The sequence below is a fragment of the Fragaria vesca genome, linkage group LG2, assembly GCF_000184155.1.
Source record: "Fragaria vesca subsp. vesca linkage group LG2, FraVesHawaii_1.0, whole genome shotgun sequence".
Classification (NCBI taxonomy): domain Eukaryota; kingdom Viridiplantae; phylum Streptophyta; class Magnoliopsida; order Rosales; family Rosaceae; genus Fragaria; species Fragaria vesca.
Genome location: NC_020492.1, coordinates 3,910,785 through 3,930,219, shown reverse-complemented (window position 1 = coordinate 3,930,219; position 19,435 = coordinate 3,910,785). Strand labels below are relative to the sequence as shown.

Below are 19,435 nucleotides of genomic sequence, written 5' to 3'. Positions count from 1 at the left end.
GGTAAGATAGTCATGATAAAAAAAATTGAGCTTGCAAAGTGGACTTGTATGGGTAAAAATATTATAGTGGACTTATGCGGAAGAAAATGTGTCAAGATAGACTTATATGAAATTTTTTAAAAAATTTATAGACTCAATAAATTTAGCTCGTGTTTATAAAAATAATTTGATGAGCTTGTACCCAATGATCAATTCATTAAAAAAAACTAGCTGCAGTGAATTGAATATCTAGCTTTTTCGACGTGCCTCATGATTCAACCATTAAACAACTTGTGTATTTATAGAAGTATTTTGATATCACCTTATGAGTTATGACAATAATCATTCAATGCTTCTAAAAAAAAAAAATCATTCAATGACGTGGCTTTAACACTTTTTTCAAGTAATGTTAAGTAAACTATCTTTTGAGTTCCACATATGTGACAACCGCTATAGGGTTAGGAAATCTGTCTCAACAGTTTGGTTTTTGGTTATATTAAACACAAAACCGATATTTTTTAAAAGTTATATTAATTGTGACCATTAGCTCTTTATAATGTTACTTATCCTTGTACAAGGTGAGGTTTGTCTCACAACTATTTATCTATCTGTAGATCATAGCGGTAGAGTATGTAATGGCTACTTCAGGCCTTCACTTTATCTAAATTTATAAAAGTCGTAAATAACTATTTTAAAAATAAAAATAAAAATGTTACTTACCCTTGTTATACCACAATAACAGTGTAGTTGACAAACTTCTTTGCGGAAATGTTATGACTTAATATACTCTACTTCTATTTCCAATGGAAAGTTCATTGTGTGAAGAATATGCTCCCATCCTACATTTGGAGAAAGGTTTATCTCTGCCGGTTCATACCAAGTGATTGAAAGATGGCTTTATTGTGAGTTTGTGACAGCTGAGTTTGATGACCATTCATTTCTGGAATGTGTTTTCGCTTGCAAAAATAAACAATTTCTGAAGAACTGTATGAATGCTAATACTCTTTACTCAGTCCTCTTGTGGCTCTTGTCTAACGAGATCATACCACACAAACAAACATGTATTGTATTCAAAACCTGTCACAAAACAGAAAATTGTATTAACAACTCGTATGCATTTGGGGAGAAGCAAAATCATTAAACAACTTATCCAACTGGCTTTTAAGACAAAATCAAACACATTCAGCACCTCTCAAATATCACGAACCAGTAACAAACAAAAGGACTACCAATTTCTTTATTCACAAAACCAGAATCTGCCGTCTGGAGAAGAAGACCATTCAAACTCTCTCAACCTCCTCAGCTTCTCACCATTTTCAAACAACGACAGGCCAAAGAATAAGTTAACCACTCAAAACACACAAGGGTTTCTTTGCTTAATAAAACATAACATCCTCCAAATTCACAGCACACCACCATTAACAAAATGCCCTAGTTTGTCTCTTCCTGAGAAACTACTATTTCCATTTGGTCAATGATCAAACCCTTCATCATCTTCTTCCTCATTCTCTCAAACTTCATCTTTCATCTTTTGCTTCCCTCACAATGATCACTAATGAAGTCCCACAACCAAACCCTACTTCCGAACAGATCCTCGACTGGCTTGAAGACTCGGTTTCTTTCTTCCCATCCTTCTTGGATGATCCTTACCACTCCAATGATTATCAATGGTGGGAAGAATCCCAAGATCTCATTCATACCAACTCCAATTCACTCACCAACAACGCTAACATTGTTGTAGCAGAAGATCCAGTCGACTCTATCACTCAGTTGCCACCATCAGAGGCATCCAAGAAGAGAAAATCCCCAGACGACCCGGTTTCGGAAACGTCATCGCACATTGACCGGAAGGCAAACACCGGCCGGCATGTCAACAAGGTCGAAAAAGATATCAAGAAAGCAATTGATGAAGTGGCCGCACAGCCGGCGAAGAGAACAAATAACAACAAGAAAGGAACAGGGAAAGGTACTGGAAATAACTGTAATAACGGCAATAGCAAGGAAGGGAGGTGGGCAGAGCAGTTGCTTAACCCCTGTGCATCAGCCATAACTGGTGGGAATCTGACACGTGTCCAGCACCTCCTCTACGTCCTCCACGAGCTCGCCTCACTCACCGGCGATGCCAACCACCGCTTGGCAGCTCACGGCCTCCGAGCTCTGACTCACCACCTGTCATCCAACTCTTCCTCCTCAGCTCCAAATGCCTCAGCCTCAGTAGGAAATGTTGTCACGTTTCCGTCAACAGAACCAAGATTCTTTCAGAAGTCTCTGCTCAAATTCTACGAGGTGAGTCCATGGTTTGCTTTCCCTAACAACATAGCCAACTCTGCAATTCTACAAGTACTCGCCGACGAGCCTAATCGAGCTAGTACTCTTCACATTGTTGACATTGGGGTTTCTCATGGTATGCAATGGCCGACTCTGCTCGAAGCCCTAACTCGCCGTTCAGGTGGTCCTCCTCCATTGGTGAAAATCACAGTCATTGGAGCTTCCACAGTCGAGAATGATCAAAACTCTGAAGCACCATTTTCGATTGGTCCTCTTGGTGACAATTACTCTGCTAGGCTACTCGGTTTTGCGAAATCAATGAACATCAACTTACAAATCAACCGCCTCGACAATCAATCATTGCAGACATTGAACTCTCAAGTCATTGACGCCTCTAGTGATGAGACATTGATCGTTTGCTTGCAGTTTAGACTTCATCAATTGAACCACAATACTCCGCCGGGAGAAAGAACCGAGTTCTTGAGTATTTTGAGGAACATGGAGCCGAATGGGGTGATATTAAGTGAGAACAATATGGAATGTAGCTGCAATAGCTGTGGGGATTTCGCTACAGGGTTCTCGCGGCAAGTGGAGTACCTCTGGAGGTTCCTAGACTCAACTAGCGCGGCGTTCAAAGGGCGTGAGAGCGAGGAGAGGAGGGTGATGGAAGGAGAGGCAGCGAAGGCTTTGACCAACCGCGGCGAGATGAATGAAGGGAAAGAGAAGTGGTGTGAGAGAATGAAGGGGGTGGGGTTTGTTGGTGAGGGTTTTGGAGAGGATGCCATTGATGGAGGGAGAGGCTTGTTGAGAAAGTATGATAGTAACTGGGAAATGAGAGTGGATGAGAAAGATGGGTGTGCAGGATTGTGGTGGAAAGGTCAGCCTGTTTCATTTTGTTCATTGTGGAAGACTGGAAACCAACATAAGTTGTGATCAACAGTGATGTTGTGTAGCTTTTATCATATGAACTTGATAGGGTGTGAGAGTTCATATACTTTTAGTTTCTCCTTGGTTTAATTTAACTGGTATTTGTGATTATCCAATTCTATACAGTGAGTCAATGATAAACTTTATTGTCCATCCAAATCAGCTGATAGGGGTGGATTCGGTACGATTACCGGCTTATGTTGCTAATACCGTGTATCAACTAACCTATGATTGGTAAACAAAATCCGTTACCAATACCAGCCGCCAAAGTTGGTATACCAAAATTATCGGTTAGTATAGTTGGTAACAGGCCTCTACCAAATTCAGATTGTGGCCCAAAAAACTGAAAGACCCAGCTCAATTTGAATAAGAATGAATAAGTAAAGCATGTCTATGTATTGTAATAAGAAGAGCTCATGCTCCAATGGTAGGGAGCTAAGTTGTTTCATTAGAGATTAGAGGTTTGATTCCTCACTCTCATGAAATATTTTGTATATGTATTGTAATAAGAAGAGCTCGTGCTCCAATGGTAGGGAGCTTAGTTGTTTCATTGGAGATTAGAGATTTGATTACTCACTCTCATGAAATATTTTGTATATTTGTTGGTATACTATGTCAGTAATAAGTAAAGTGTTTGCATATATATTAACAAGGGGCATTTGCTATGGTGGTTTGAGGCAAGTTTCTCCATCAATGAGGTGCTGGGTTTGAGTCCCGGCCCTTGCATTTGTGCGTATATTGGTTGATATACGTATTTTAATGAAAATGAATACTAATACCGTACCGAATACGTTTTCAGGATACCGACTAAGTTGGTACTCGGTTGGTTAGTTTGGATTGGGCCCAAACTACCAGCCCTTAAGGCTAAGGGGTGTTGGGTTACCTAGCTAGGTATAACCACATATAAAATCTTGGTTTTGTTGGCTCGATTTGGATTCCTTTTTCTCGAACAATCAAGAAGAAATACTAGATGCAACAAGGGATCAGAAATAAAACCTAACCGATACGAGATGATGCAATTTAACATCTGATGAGACCAAAGACATAATCCGGACTCTATGTAAAATTGTTCCGAGAGTATGGTCGACTATACTTCCACATAAGAAAATATGTTGAATAAGTGTGACTGATCTTCCTTAGTTGGAAACCTTTCGAGATGATTTCTTGTTCACTCAGATTCATCCTACTCCTTGCTCAAATTTGTCTTCAGGAAATTTCTCCTCGCACGTATTCACCTTGAGGGAATTTCGTCTCACATAATTCTGCTTTCGCCTTACTCAAATTCGTCTTGAGGGTTTCGATTTCACTTCACCCAAGTTCACATTGAGATGTTTTCACGGCAATGAGAGAATCGCCTCAAGAGGATTTCGCCACACCCAAAGTAGACTCTTATTTTGGGGAAACTCTCATTGGGCAATTGATTGGTCTCATACGTACAGCCTCCCCTACAAAACTAGGGGTTTAGGAATTAGTATGGAAAATTCTCACTACTTTCTAATTGGTGGGTGAAACTCGTTACTACCAAATATTTCAAACATGACAACTTCTTTACATTTGAACCGAATGAAAAACACTAACGGATTATCTAACTAATTATCAAATTTTATCGTCATATAGGTCATAATGGTTCGACTAAAACGTACACGTTGGAGAATCTTAATGGCAAGACTGCTATTTCATACCCCAGAAAATTAAGTATATGATGCTAAAACTATTAGTTCTAACTCTATCTCCCATCCTCAATCCAATCTATATAATATCTCACTTTGACAAGGACAAACCAAGTCAATACGTTCTAGTTTCTTCAAGTGTCCCAATTGATCATGCATTTCCACAACAAATTACGAAACTAGTTGAGAATTGATAGAAGTAAAAGCTGGTATAGATAGAATAGTGATGATAGGCCAATGGGAATGCTCATGTGAGGCATGACCTCATTAGCAGCAACCTTATTTACTTGTACCTTCCTTCACTAAAATTTGATCACATACATAGAATAATAACAAGCTAGTGTGTACGATCAAACTAACACTTGTAGGTTAGTGTTTGTTACTCAGTGAGCCAAAGTTTGACGCCACACTCTCTACGACTTTGGACCGCCAAGTTACGTACGCCATGCCTCCATGCCATGCCATGCCCGTTTGAATCTGTTATGCCTCAACAAATGCCTCCATTTCTTTGTATTCGTTGGTGAGTATATTGACTTGATTACCACTAGTTTCGTTTTCATTCTAAAAACCTACCTACTTAAACTGTTCGCAATTGCCCCATCTCTTGACCCACTCAGTTGATGATTGAAGATGTGTCATTGCAGGCAAATCGTTCCTAACCCGTATCTTATGTACATATTTAGTTATCGAAGAATCGAGAAAAATGGATGTAAAGAAAGAAAACACGTCATGTTACAGTGTTTTTGATTTTATTCTTAAGAAGAAAAATTCTTGAATCCGTCGCGTTGTTTTGTGTAAATAATTATCAAATCAATTACGCTTGAAAACTAAAAGAAGTAATCGATCAGAAGTTGGGCAAAGATCTTTTCGCCTTTCACCTAACAACAACTTCATTGTGTTTTACGTCCACAAACCCTAAAAGAGTTTGGCCATTCCATCTCTCATGAACCACTCGAAGAGTGGAAGCTCAGCTACGAGAAGCAATCACTACGTGGCGCCACACAATGAAACCACCTGCAGTCTCCACGTGGCGTCTTACGAGACTAATTCCCAAGTAAATGATGTGAGTTCTCGCATAAATGGCTTGTCAAGCATGTGAAAAAGCTAGACTTCAAGACACGCCACGTGTCCCTTCACGAGGAGAGATAAGCGCGTTGCGTGTCGTGCGCTTGACGGTTTGCCTAGTCGCGCGTCGGTTTTACCCACCACTTTGCTTTAGTCCACTCCTCTCACACTGCTCAGCTCACTCGGTTACAATTTTACCAAAACACCCTTTGACGCAGCCGTGAGTGGAAGAGTTTACTTTGCGAGAGTTTGAATTCGGAGTCTGGGTCCAAGTCTTGCGAGTTGAAAGAGAGAGGGAGGGCAAATTGGTAAACTTGGTGTTTGGGACGAAAATGAGGTTGTTTTTTTATGGAATATGACGAGGTTGGTTTAATCTTTAATCATGGGGAATGATATAGCACACGTGGCTAATAATGCAGGATTGCTCGCGAGATTTAGCTGGCTTTCCAGAAGGGAAGGCCAACCTAACCATAACGAGCAGGAAGAAATTTCTCGACGTGGAAAGTCAAGAAGGTTAGGATTAATTGGGATTAATTTGGCAATGTAATTTGGATCAAATGTTTTACGTAACAACTAGAACAAATTTATTCTCACATAAATAATGCGTGGTTTGTTTGAAAATTAACAAGTTTATCGCCGCGTAAACTATAACGTAAGATTTTAAGTATATCATTTTCATTTTGGCTTTTCTTGCTTGAGGTTCTTGTATACATCGGCAGAGCCATGATTATGATTTATGAAGGAAGTGCTTATGTGATATAGATGTAATTATGTTTCATCCCAATCATGACTAGGAGATTCTAATATAAATGACAAGACCAAAGGTGTTTTCTTTGTGTTTCTTTCTACTTGGATTTATTTTAAGCATGGACGGAACATGGGTTTGAGACCTAATGACAGAAGCCTAAAGATATTTATGCATAATGTTTTTGGTTAGATTTTTGGTAAATAGAACCGGTACTCTTGACTTGTATGTATTTCTAACAAAAATGGAAAACACAGGCAGAACAATTAATGGTTTTGAAATATGAGGAGAAAGTACATATATATATATATGTGTAATGAATTCAATATCTTCCGACCTAAATCGTACTCAAAACATCCTCGAGATATGATGATCAATGTATTTATTCATAATGGATCTCATCTACTCCACTCGTCAAATTGAAATTTCACTGACACTCCAAAAACGATTTCTTAAGATGGTTTTGCTTGATTATACTGAAAACAAAGAGAAAATTTAAGATTTTGCGGATCTAGGGTAATATCAATAAAATGTAAAACAACATGTAGTTTCATAAATCAAGACCATTATGCAAAAGCAAATGACTTGCAATCTTCCGAAGCACAAATAGCAGCCATACTTTCTTAACAAAAGAGAAGCGTAAACCAGGTCTTAGATCCGACGATAACTGCTGTTATCCATAAAGGGTCACATATACTCCACTCATTCGAATCCAATCCACTATTTGCTTTAACTGACCGAATAAAAGCGATTTCTTACGGACGACTTTACGTGAACCCGTCGAAAACGTGCGAGCGAATCCAGGGTTTTTCCAAAACTTAGATAGCATCAAAAACCATCCAAAAACAAAATCCATCCATAGATTCAAACCACCATATAAACCACACAAACACTTACCAAAGTAGTAACCATGCTTTTATAGCAAAAGCCGAGGAATAGGTAAAAATTTTGGGCAATGCCTTGCTTTCCAAGTATGAGCCATGCAAAGGTGGAGAACCCTCCACCGTAGATTCCATATGCCAACGGTCAAGAGGTCCAAACCGTGACAGTGAATAAGGCCAGTGTACTTTGCTTACAAAGTAAAAATAGCAGAGTACTACTAAAACCAGCAGCTGAAGCGTGCTTTACACGCAAGACGACCCAAAGCCAAAGCAAAGCAGAGAAGCCAGAAGTAGTAGCAGTATTACTGTGGCTATAAAGCGTGAGTTGTGAAAGAGCAGGCGTACCATTGTTTTGACCTGGAAAAAGTCCTTATAAAAATCCACCTTCCTTCTCTTTCAGTCTCCACCGCCTCTCTCCCTTTTGTTCTATCCCTCCCACCACTCCCACTCCACACCTCCCTTTGCTTAGTTGACCGACTTCACTCCTCCTCCTCCTCCTTTCTCACACCAACTCTCTATATAAACCTACCTCTCTCTCCTCCAACCCATCTCATTTTCACAACTCGAAAATCTTCTCAAAGCTTTGTCGACATGGCCTTGCAGGCTCTCAACTCACCCAACACCGCCGCCCTCGGCTTCGACGACGAGCCTAACAACCTCAACAGCCATCACCTCGCCGCCTCCAAGCGTAAGCGCTCCAAGCGGCCGCGTTTCGAGGACTCATCACTTTCCGAGGAGGAGTACATGGCCTTCTGCCTCTTGCTCCTCGCCCGCGGCACCACCAACGCCGCCGACACCACCGTCGCGCAACTCCCACCGCATCCCCCGGCCTCTTACAAGTGCGTCGTCTGCAGCAAGGCTTTCGGGTCTTACCAGGCTCTCGGCGGCCACAAGGCTAGCCACCGCAAGTCCGACTCCACCGTCTCCTCCGCCGTCAAGGTTGAAACCCCGGCTGTCACCGCCGTTAGCGGGAGGAGCCACGAGTGCACCATCTGCCACAAGTGTTTTCCGACCGGGCAGGCCTTGGGAGGACACAAGCGCTGCCACTACGACGGAGGAAGCAGCGCCACCAACAGCGCCGTCACGACGGTTTCCGAAGGCGGTGGTGGGTCTTCGAGCCACAGCCAGAGTCAGAGCCAGCGTGGGTTCGTGCTGGACCTGAACTTGCCTGCTGAGCCGGAAGTGGTGCTACAAGTGTGGACCGGAGTTGACAAGAAGAAGGATCCTCAAGTCTCCGCCGAGCAGGAGGAGGTGCAGAGTCCGATGCCGGAGAAGAAGCCGCGTCTGACATTGGGGCGCGAGTGAATTTGGACTCTTATGTATGTCGTGAAATTAATCACAGAAAAATGTTATAGTAATACTAGTAGAAACTGTGTTCTATGATCGATCAATTGGGGGTGGTGTATATAGGAAATTTAATTTCATTGGTTCTCATTTCGTTCTTGTGGAAAATCATTGTGCTTGGTTCTTTGATTCAATTTGGGTATTGATCTCAATTTTTCCATTGTTTGCTCAATACCTTATTAAACGATCGGTTACAACCTTTTGGTCTAGCTGCATCAGTCTGTCTGTCTGTGATCAAAACATATCGTCTCAAGGGGTGGGGTGTTGTGTACGGATTGAATGCGTGGAGTGCGCAGGGAGAGCATGTTATGTTAGTGCAGGGTTTGAGTGAGGGAGTGGTGGTGCATTATAGGGCTGCCGCTGAAACAGAGAAGCCTCCCCGACTCTCTCCCATGTGGTTCATGCCTTTAATGCACATGTTAGCAATCATAATGCATTGCACCACAGCCATTTTCAATAGGCTTTTGCGTGGTTTAGAACACTTGGTCGTTTTTAATCTAATCTATTTGGTTACTTGTACCCACTGTATTGATTTTATATACGTTATCATGTCTAAGAGTATAAAATCACATGGATTATATATCTTCTTTATAAAGTTCTGCACAATGTAGGTATACGAGAGAGGTCGACCAAAAAATGAAACCCAGCTTAGCTTGCTCTCTCTTTGAGTGGCGTGATAGGTTTTCTTAGTTACGGGAGCATGCGTATATTTGAAGACGTACGTCTGTATGTATATACATAGCGAGAATATAGATCTTTCAAAATAAGAGATTAGTAAAACTATAGGATGTTGCTTATAATGATTCAGTTTAGTGGTAAACTGGTAATCGTGTTGACGCACTCCACTCTTGGTTCAAGTGTGAATGCTCAATGGCCTTAGTATGCCGTGTGGCTCAAGGTGCTTCCTCCAAACGCGGCCTAAGCTTGACAATTATACTTTGGTGCTTAATTTAAGTGGGATTGTTCTTTCCCGTCACTAATCATTCAAGAAAAAGTCCCCCTTCCCTTGTGCCTGAATCTGTCACTGAGGTTAAGTATACAGGTAAGAATGCAGATGCAATAAGCTAGCTAGCTAGCTTGGAAGTGGATATTATATCAATATCAATCTTTATTATCTTATAGATAAAGCTATTAAGTTCTTTATTTTAGCGTTTTCCTTTAGTAAGTAATTTTTTTTTCCTGGATAGACAATCAAATTACGCAAATTTTCACGTTTTTAAAATGTTTCATAAGTTAACACTATTAATTATTGAAGGTGAGTAAACGCTTATGTCAATGTTTTCTTAATCTGTGTAAAAAAAATAATATATATACGCATCTTATCAAACACCATAGTCTTTTGTGATCTATTTTTTCTTTTAATCAATCAAATGCGGGGTTTCTCTTGACAGGATCACTTTCTTAGTTTCTCAAAATAAAACGTTTTTGTAGTCACTATAGCTAGAGTACGGTACATATCGCTCTCTTTGTATGGCCACTATGTGCACACATCCAAACAAGAACAAGCTAATAGTTATTATCTACAATAGGATATTTTGGAAGGAGAATAAAAAACAAGGACTGCGCAATTGCACTAATGTAAAGTTTGGGGAACAGACTTCATGTAAGCTTTAATTCTTCCATTTATCAATTTTCTTGTAACTTGGCTTCGGTTTCCTTGCAACTTCGCCCGGTGTGGTGCTCTGCGTTGACACCAACATGCATTAGGCCGCCGCCACTATCGACGCACAAAACGTCGATCGCCACCCGAAGAGTTTGATTCTGAGTGTTAGTTGAGAGCTCGCTTTATGTTTTGAATACATCCAAGGCTCATTGATAGCGGAGACAACACTATTTGATTCAAAGACGCGCACAAGTCTCGACGTCTCATATATTTGAGAGTGAGAATTTGTGAGTTTGATTCTCATTGTCTACGAGTTGTTAATACACCATCAAATAACATACTTACTTTTCAACTATCTCATAAAGTATCAAGGTTTTTTTAGGCTTAGACTTATCATGTGGGTTGACATAATACGAGTACGCCAAATAGACCTTGATGGCCAAGATTATATTGCCACCTCCTTAATTCACAAAGGTCGTTTGAGTTTGAGATGAACTGGGGAGAGATATGCTGTGAAGCAATGAATTCAAGAAGACAAGTTGAACAAGATGTTTTGTGTTCATTGCGTGCGGTTATGTGTATACAAATGCTTATAGGCGCCCGTCTTACAAGTACAACATGCAATGTTAATTAAGTGAGTTCCTTGTTCAAAGTTACGGTACCAAACTAACTAACTACAACTTAGAGAGATGCTAATTATTGATTAACATTTGCTATTGATCGAGTTACTTGCTTGGAAGATACTTCAGGACTCTTGTATCTAGCTATTCACACTTATAACTGCCTTTACATACCAAAACAGTAAATAGGAGGCATGTACCGCATACGTACGTAGTTAGTAAAATACAGGAAATGTAATGACAAAAATACGTACGTGCATTTTTTGGATTTTAATGATAAGTTGAAAAGTATGAATATATAGCAGTGAAGAATATTGACTTGTAGTTTTCAAATACTGAATGGAAAATTACCAGCAGATCGACTAAAGAGGATTGAATTGGCTTCATTTTTCTTCTTCATTTTTGGGTCAGATCACTGTTTCCAGAATACTAGAAGGCATTACTTTTAAACAGGATTAGCTCATTTGTTATTATTTAGTAATAAGTTGACTGCTTAATGAGTGCATAGTGGATTAGTGGACGTTCAAGAAAGGAAAGTCAATATAAACTTGAAAGAAATGAGAAGACCGGAAGCCATCATGTTTTGGTGCATATGATTCAATTTATGTTCAATTTTGATGCCTCTGCGTACTGCAGTCTACCCACAAGATTGAACTGAAAAAAATTAGCATAGCAGCTAAATATAACTAGTACGGAAACTCTTCTAGTGAGGACCCTTAAGTTGAGGACTTTGTGAGGACTTTTCGGTTTATGGTTTAAAAGACCTAATTTTTTATCACATTTTGACATCTTATCCGTTCAGTTTTTAGGTTTATATGAGTAGATCATTTCTAGAAATTTTCACCCAAATTGGTGTTCGTTAAGATAACAAACTAGATCAAATTAATGGACGAACCAAATCTGTTAAATATGAACCGTTCAAGTTCATAATTGATAAATCACACTTATGAATGTCTTAACAATTTTCAATATAGCTGAAAATTTGAATAAATGATCTACTCATAAATACCTATAAACTAAACGGTCAAGATGTAGATATAAGATCGAAATGTGGGATAAGCCGAAAAGTCCTCACCAAGTCCTCACCAAGTCCTCAACTTAAGGGTCCTCACTAGAAGGGCTCCCTAACTTGTAATATTAGTGTTTTGCTTCTCTTGGTTTTATCTGTCTGCATATTTTGCCAGGCTTGTGACATTAGGCAATAGACGACCAAATCAAACAAGGAATGGAATAGTTAAGCAATGAAAATCTTGAATTGCCCCCTAATATTTTTTTTAGTGATTGATGAGTACTCTCTCTCTGGTTATCCATTTGAGTCTTGTCCTTTTTGAATAAGAATGAAGGGTATTCCACTTGCCACAAAAAAAAAAAAAAAAAAAATAAGGAAGAAGAAGAAGAAGAAAGAAGAAGAAGGAATGAAGGGTACCACTAGGATTTAGTGTTCTTTAAGAAATAGGTTAGACTTGGAACAATAATGATGAAGTAATCATAAAGTAATTAGAATAGTCTTTCTTTCAGCAGTCAATAAGTTTGTTAGGGGATGTATGGGATGGATTGGATCAAGATCTCACTAATTCTTGCCTTGAAACCTTCAGTTCCATTTAACTAGTACTGCAACATTCTATATATCTCTATTTATTCAGGTCCCAATTGTTATCTTGGATTCAATGAATAGTGTTATATATGGTCTGGTGGGAGAGCTAGGGAAATGCAGTGATTGATATATAAAAGTGAGATGATCAGGATATTTCATTTTAGAGCTCAAACAGAAGAATATATATATAAAAAAGGGTAGTTGACTTTGAGTCCATATTCATAGACATTATATACCAAACATAAACCTCTCACAACTGCTATTTGGTGGTTAATTACCACAAACACCTTTTGATCCAAAATTAGTTCATGTAAGACTGCTGTAGTTGTTGAAAGATGTATGAAAAAGGTCTGCCTTTTCGACATCTTTCTCTAATGACCAAAAGTGAGTTCATCTTTGCCTGTTTTGTAATAATAAAATCTTCATTAGTTTATGATCTAAAGTCTAAACAATGGGGGATTGCCTTTGATGGCTCATGTTTGGTGGTCTAAACATCTCATAATCATCTTTGCAATGACTGAAGACCCATCAAAGCTGATTTCAAAGTTGGATTGCAATTTGGTATAAAATACTTTCAGGTGGCAAAGCAGTTGAGTACTATTGGGTGAACTTGTAAGCAAGTTTATAACATTGCACTTGCTCCAGGCCAAGATGTTAATTATTAGGCAAATGAACAGTTAAATTCAAAATTGATGACTTATATTTGGTTCAAGTATGACTGCTGCAATTGCTGGAAGATTATTTTCCATTGAACTCTCCCAGCTTGCACATAAACTACACCTTTTATATTCTTACATCATGATTTTTTGTTTTCTCTAGATTCCAATCCTCTTCATTCAAATCGATCATTGTCTGTAGTTTCTTAAATTTCTTTGTTCTTCTGCTTGTAGCTAGTTTCTGGTTTCACAGTCCTCAATCTGAAAAGTGTGTCGCATTCACATTAACAGAAGGAAAATCAGAAATCCCAGAACACTGTTGCCCAAGTCATGAGGCAATCAGTTGGGCTTGGGCTACTTTGGGTTTGGCAGATGTCCCAATCTGGGTGCATGCAGCTAGCACAAATTTATTTGAAGTACCCAAATGGGAATTTAGAGATTAAAATTAACCCATGCTATTGCTATCTTAGTTACCTCAACGGCTCAACCAGCACTAGCAAATTATAACAGTGGTAAAGTTGGCAATATTTCTTGACGATGAAGAAGTGAGATGAAGAAGCTTGCAAGCCAACTTCGATGCATTTTTACATAACAGCTCGATTGAACTTTAGAGTTCAAAGCTATCCTTGACGATCTATTTAAAGGATATCATTCGAAACCTCATGATTCTTAATACAGAAAAGGTCATCATGGTAATACGTACGTAGTTGTAGAATATCGATCTCAATGCTATATGATTGATAATCTCTTTCTGCATTATATATATGTCGGCAGTCGGCTCGTTCATGATCATGATTTAGCAATGGACCGGTTGATCGAGAAACCACGTGAACCATATTCAAAGGAAATAACTCAAATAAGAGACATGCACCGATGCACGAAGAAAATGAAGAGAAAAGAAAATTGCAGAAATCATAAGGAAGAAGGAAAAAGAAAAAGAGGTATACTGTGAGCTAGAAAGTGAGAAATTCGATCAGTACTGTACCGTTGCCCGGCATAAGTGACCTTCCTTTGGCTGATGTACATATTCTCCCCGACCTTTCTGTGTCACTCTTCATCGATCATCATCATCATGTCTATTTCTTTGTTGCCAAACCCATCTCATCCACAGTTACACTATTCACTAATCACTACTGTACTGTATGAGAGAGAGAGAGAGAGAGAGAGAAGTAAAGGACCTAATAAATGGTACCCTTCCCATTTCTGTACAAAGCACTCGAATATATTCATGCACTTGGGCCCCAAACTTTTGTGGCATGGAGAATAAATTACACGTACACCAACCAAGTGTTAGGTTAGATTTTGCATGGTTTCAGGCTTTGAATCGAAACCATCATTTCCTGATCGATGTTCCTCAATCCACAGGGGATCGGACGACTAAATTGGCATCGAAATGTCGAAACCACTGTAATGTCTAACTGCACTATTTCAGCTTCTTCTATACCTATTTGAGTGAAGCGCGCATGCAAAACTATTTATCAATCCACAGAAGTAATTGGCATGAAAATATCAAAACCAATATATCGTTCATTGCTCTGGTTGTACTATTTTGAGATTCTTCTATTTGAGCTTGGCATGCATGCATGTCATGGCCGTTTGAATATTCTCCTAAAAGCTTAAGCTAGTATCATGATCCTCTGGAGTCTGGTCTTTATCAACCTCCCTTCAGCCACCCCCATGACCAGACCTAATTAACTTTACATTTCCTTCTAATTGTTTTCGTTTCTTTTTACTTAGGGCCTCAAACTAGCTATAGGGTAAATATTATTGGCAAAGTGTTCCTCTTTGTTTTCTGTAATTGAATGAAAACACTAGTGGCATGGGATGAGAATGCCCGTAATGTGCATGATGCGATGTGTAGCTGGGGTGCTACTTGCCTACTTATAGTGTGTCACTATTAGACACCAAAGTGTTAAACTCTAAGTCTTAATTAATCCTTTAAATTTTGAGTACTATTATGAGATTATCCTGCAATTAAACGTATGAAAAAACCTCTAATCTATTACAAAGGAATAGGCCCGTTTGCGCATCAATTCTGCTACATACTATTGAAAAACAAATCAAAGCAAAGCTCAGAAGATGCAAAAATATTCTAATCAACCGTACCTCTCAAACTTTCTTCCCCACTCTAGCGCAGGAAAGCACCGTCAACAACTTAAACTAATTCCCGACTATTTTGCCTCCTCTTCCTTTACTTACGAGCTGCCTAATTTAGCTTTCCACCGACTACAGTAGTACTCCTGCATATAATTAAATCAAACTCGAATAACATACTGTTCACTCCTCCCAAATCAAGATTAATTTACGTGTTCTTTTGTACTCTTTCCCACTTTTTAAATCCCAGTTTGCTATTGGTAAATCTAACTGGAAACATGGAGAAGATGCTTGAAGCTAGAAGGGGGTACGTGGTCCATGCCAGACCATGTTAATGACCATAATTTGCAGAGAGCATAACTTGCATAAGCAGTGACTTAAGCTTCTAGTTCTTTGACGCATGCCATTGCTGATTTGCTGGGTTTCGATCTTCACGGGTTCATGTGATTTTGTAATGGTTGTCATGATTGGGATATTGTTCTTAATTTATAGATATTCTGTATATATAATTAAGCACTGCATTTTGCTAATTAGGGGGAGAACAAGCATTGGTGGTGGTCATGTGCATTATGTTGGATTATCGATAACATAATATGCAAATGTACCACAATGTCACATTGTGGTGAGTTGTATGCATGGATCATCCATTTGATTAATTAGGTTTAAGGACAGAAGTACAAGTTGATGGCTAGGTAATTAAGCTTAGATTGCGATCTTTTCATTAGCACAAAATATATAGAAATCTTCTATATTATTCATTAGGCAGAAATATCAAAATGTTCCGACTTCGATGTTGCTATAGACATGCATTGCATGTCCCCCCGCGACTGGGTTTGAGATATTAGGATCGGATTTCACCAACATCAATCTTTTAGCAAATTAATTTATTGGTAAGTGACTGAAAATGATGAGAAACATAGTTAGTACTATTTGGGACGATAATTAATTACACGTCATGACGTCAAACATACATAGGTAGCTAGCTAATTCAATAAGCTTTAGTGAAAAGTATTTTAAATTTTTCGGCTCAAAATGAAAACGGCAAATTATATAAATCGATACATACGTTTTTCAAAGTAAATGGAATGAAAATAGGATGAATCATTAATTTTGAAAGAAAAATCAAGGTGAATCATAAAAAAGCCAAGACGGTCATCTCACAAAATACAGAAAACCTTAGTTTATATTTTAGTTGTAATAAATCCACACGTCAAAATTTAAATGGAATGAAGGATCACGTCAGACTGTCACGTGGTCCTTTAGGAACATTGAAAAATATCATGATATATATACAAAATGTCACTACATCTAAATTTTTCCGAAATCTTTCAAGAACAATTACAAAAACAGGTGTTTTTTTATTTTTAAATTCATTAATTCGCGAATTAAGTCAACTATAACTAGGCATGAGGTATAATGACGATCGATTGTTAATCAGTCTTGCCACTGGTTAAGTATTGGGTTTCCCACGTTAACGTGCACAAGTGATTGATAATGGTTGATTGATGTTATACGATAAAGATTGATGAATCGTCTCTACTCACATACAAACCCTAATTTTGATCTCCTTCTTTATCATAATAGATCCTCTATACTTTGATTCAAATAGTTCAGATTGAAATGCTAATCAAAACGACACTACATGGCTGTCATGTCACATGAAAGACGATGAAGGAGAGGCACTATGTAAGCACCACAATGACCGCATGGCATATTGGAACTTGATTTGATCGATCGAGATATGTCACATAGTTTCTCTTCCGGGACAAAAAGTGTGAAACCGGTCATTATTGAGAGAGACCCTCCTTGTTATTATTGCTAAGATTCTGTTCAATATTGGTAGGGGGGACTCTCCATTGTCCACACAAATCGGGGGAGATTGAGCTAGCTAGGCATGCATGCATATGCAAAATGAGGGACAAGCATATATATCAAAACAATTATATATATATATATATATACTCGATTCAAAGTTGGACAAAAGGGAGGGACGACCTTCTAATATATAGTGCATATGACCACAAAGCCTGTGACATATTCTATCGAGATTCTGAGTATACGGGTATTATGATTGAGATTAGGCAAGTAGGACCGTTATTATCTTAACCATTCTCATGACGATAAGCTGTTGACTGATCTAGTGATGATATGATCTCTCATTGAGCAAGAACAAGAAGAAACGTAACCCCCACCACTCGATAGGCTTGAAGCAACTTCGATTCAAAGCTCTAGCTATATCCAAATTGAGATTACGGGTTCGATACAGTGGAGTTCAAATAATGTATCTCATTGAACCCCCGCCACACGATAACGTTGAGCACCTTCAAAGCTATATCCACAACCTTATAAAGCAGCAGGAATCAAGTGTTTCATAAGGGACCTGGAACCAATTATTGTTCATCTATGATATTATTCATGAAAGATTGTTCATAATCAGATACTGCTATTCTTTTGGTCTGGTATCAGATAGGAGTAATAGTTTTAAAGATACAACAGTCATCACCATGTGTATCAGATATAGAGGGTATAGTGAGAGGAAGATGAGGACCTCAGAATGTGGTGCAGAGTGAGTGAGGTGTTTCTAAAATGTAAAGAAATCCAGGGGGAAGTGTCGAGTCGATGGGAATTTGATGTATCCTAAGCTTCGTTTGTATTATAATGAATACTATCATGCTCATGTTTTGGCAATTTGGTGCTTTCCTGAGGCTGAGTGGCACAAGATTTTTGACTTCAGATGAGAAAATATACCGAGTAATGCTAGGTGAACCACATTTTTAGGAACCATCTTTTTAAGAACCACCTACAGCCCACTTTAGATGACAGCTTATGTGACATAACAACTTCATCAACACCTAGAGAATAGAAGTTGGACGTCTTATGGAGATGAAGACGGCGCATCAGATCAGAGAGAAGATGGAAAAAATTAGGGTTAAAAGATAAAATCATAAAAGTGAAAAAAGAAATATAAATTTTGCAATTACAGAAATATAAAAATATAAAAGGAAAAATTAGGTGTTGATGAAGTGGCTATGTCACATAAGCTGCCACATAAGGTGGACTCTAGGTGGTTCCCAAAAAGATACGTGATTCACTTAGCATTACTTAAATATACCCGTCGTCAACGGGTCAAGTTTGGCTTCCATTTATGGGCATGATCATGACTTAATTTGTTATGATATCAAAAGTATCCATTCATTTTTGTTGGAAATGAGGTTTGAGATTCATTGAGAGGCTCATTCTTTACATTCGAAGAATAATCATACAACACACGTATATTGTCAAGATTTCAGGAATAGAGGTTGCATAAAAATCATGTCAAATACATTCTAAGAACATCATGTCCAAAACTCCAGATCATGGCAAATATTAAATCAGATGATCTTATGCTTCATCATATTGGATGCACGACTGTGAATAACTTTAAATACATCTTAACCACATGTTTATAAGTAGAAATTATAACAACTTAAAACGTTAAATTTATCTTCAACAATCAAATTCATTTTGTCCACATAATTTCTCAAATTTATCTTTTAAATGAGATTGGTTTCTTCATAGATATTGTATGTACGTATGTGTGTGTATATATAATCCTTTTCAAATAAAGATATCCTTATCTTAGTTAAGGTACAGATTTCCTTAATAGACCTACTTTTCGATCACATTTTCTCATCTTAACCGTTCAGTATCTAGCTATATATGAGTAGATCATCTATACAAATGTTCAGCCAAATTGATAATCGTTAAAACATAGAACATTCAAAACTGTGATTTAGAGTGAAAAGAACATACGGTTCAAGATGAACAGATTCGGTTCGTCCATTGATTTAATACATTTTCGATACCTTAACGATAACCAAATCAGCTTAAAATTTGCATAGATGATAAAGTCACGTATATCTAAATACTGAATGGCTATGATGAGAAAGTATGATCGGAAAGTGGATCAAGTCATATATATATATATATATATATATATATATATATAT

The 19,435-nt window shown here is 38.3% G+C and overlaps 2 protein-coding genes across 2 annotated transcripts; both read left to right on the top strand.

The window, feature by feature from the left end:
* Window positions 1–1,456: 1,456 nt before the first annotated feature.
* LOC101313574 (nodulation-signaling pathway 1 protein-like) lies at window positions 1,457–3,180 on the top strand. The gene has a single exon (XM_004292081.1). It carries the CDS (start codon window positions 1,525–1,527, stop codon window positions 3,178–3,180), a length of 1,656 nt encoding a protein of 551 aa, XP_004292129.1. The 5' UTR covers window positions 1,457–1,524.
* A 4,908-nt stretch (window positions 3,181–8,088) lies between these two features.
* On the top strand, window positions 8,089–8,983 carry LOC101315102 (zinc finger protein ZAT10-like). Its single transcript, XM_004289752.1, has one exon. It carries the CDS (start codon window positions 8,127–8,129, stop codon window positions 8,838–8,840), a length of 714 nt encoding a protein of 237 aa, XP_004289800.1. The 5' UTR covers window positions 8,089–8,126; the 3' UTR covers window positions 8,841–8,983.
* The last annotated feature ends 10,452 nt before the right edge of the window (window positions 8,984–19,435 follow it).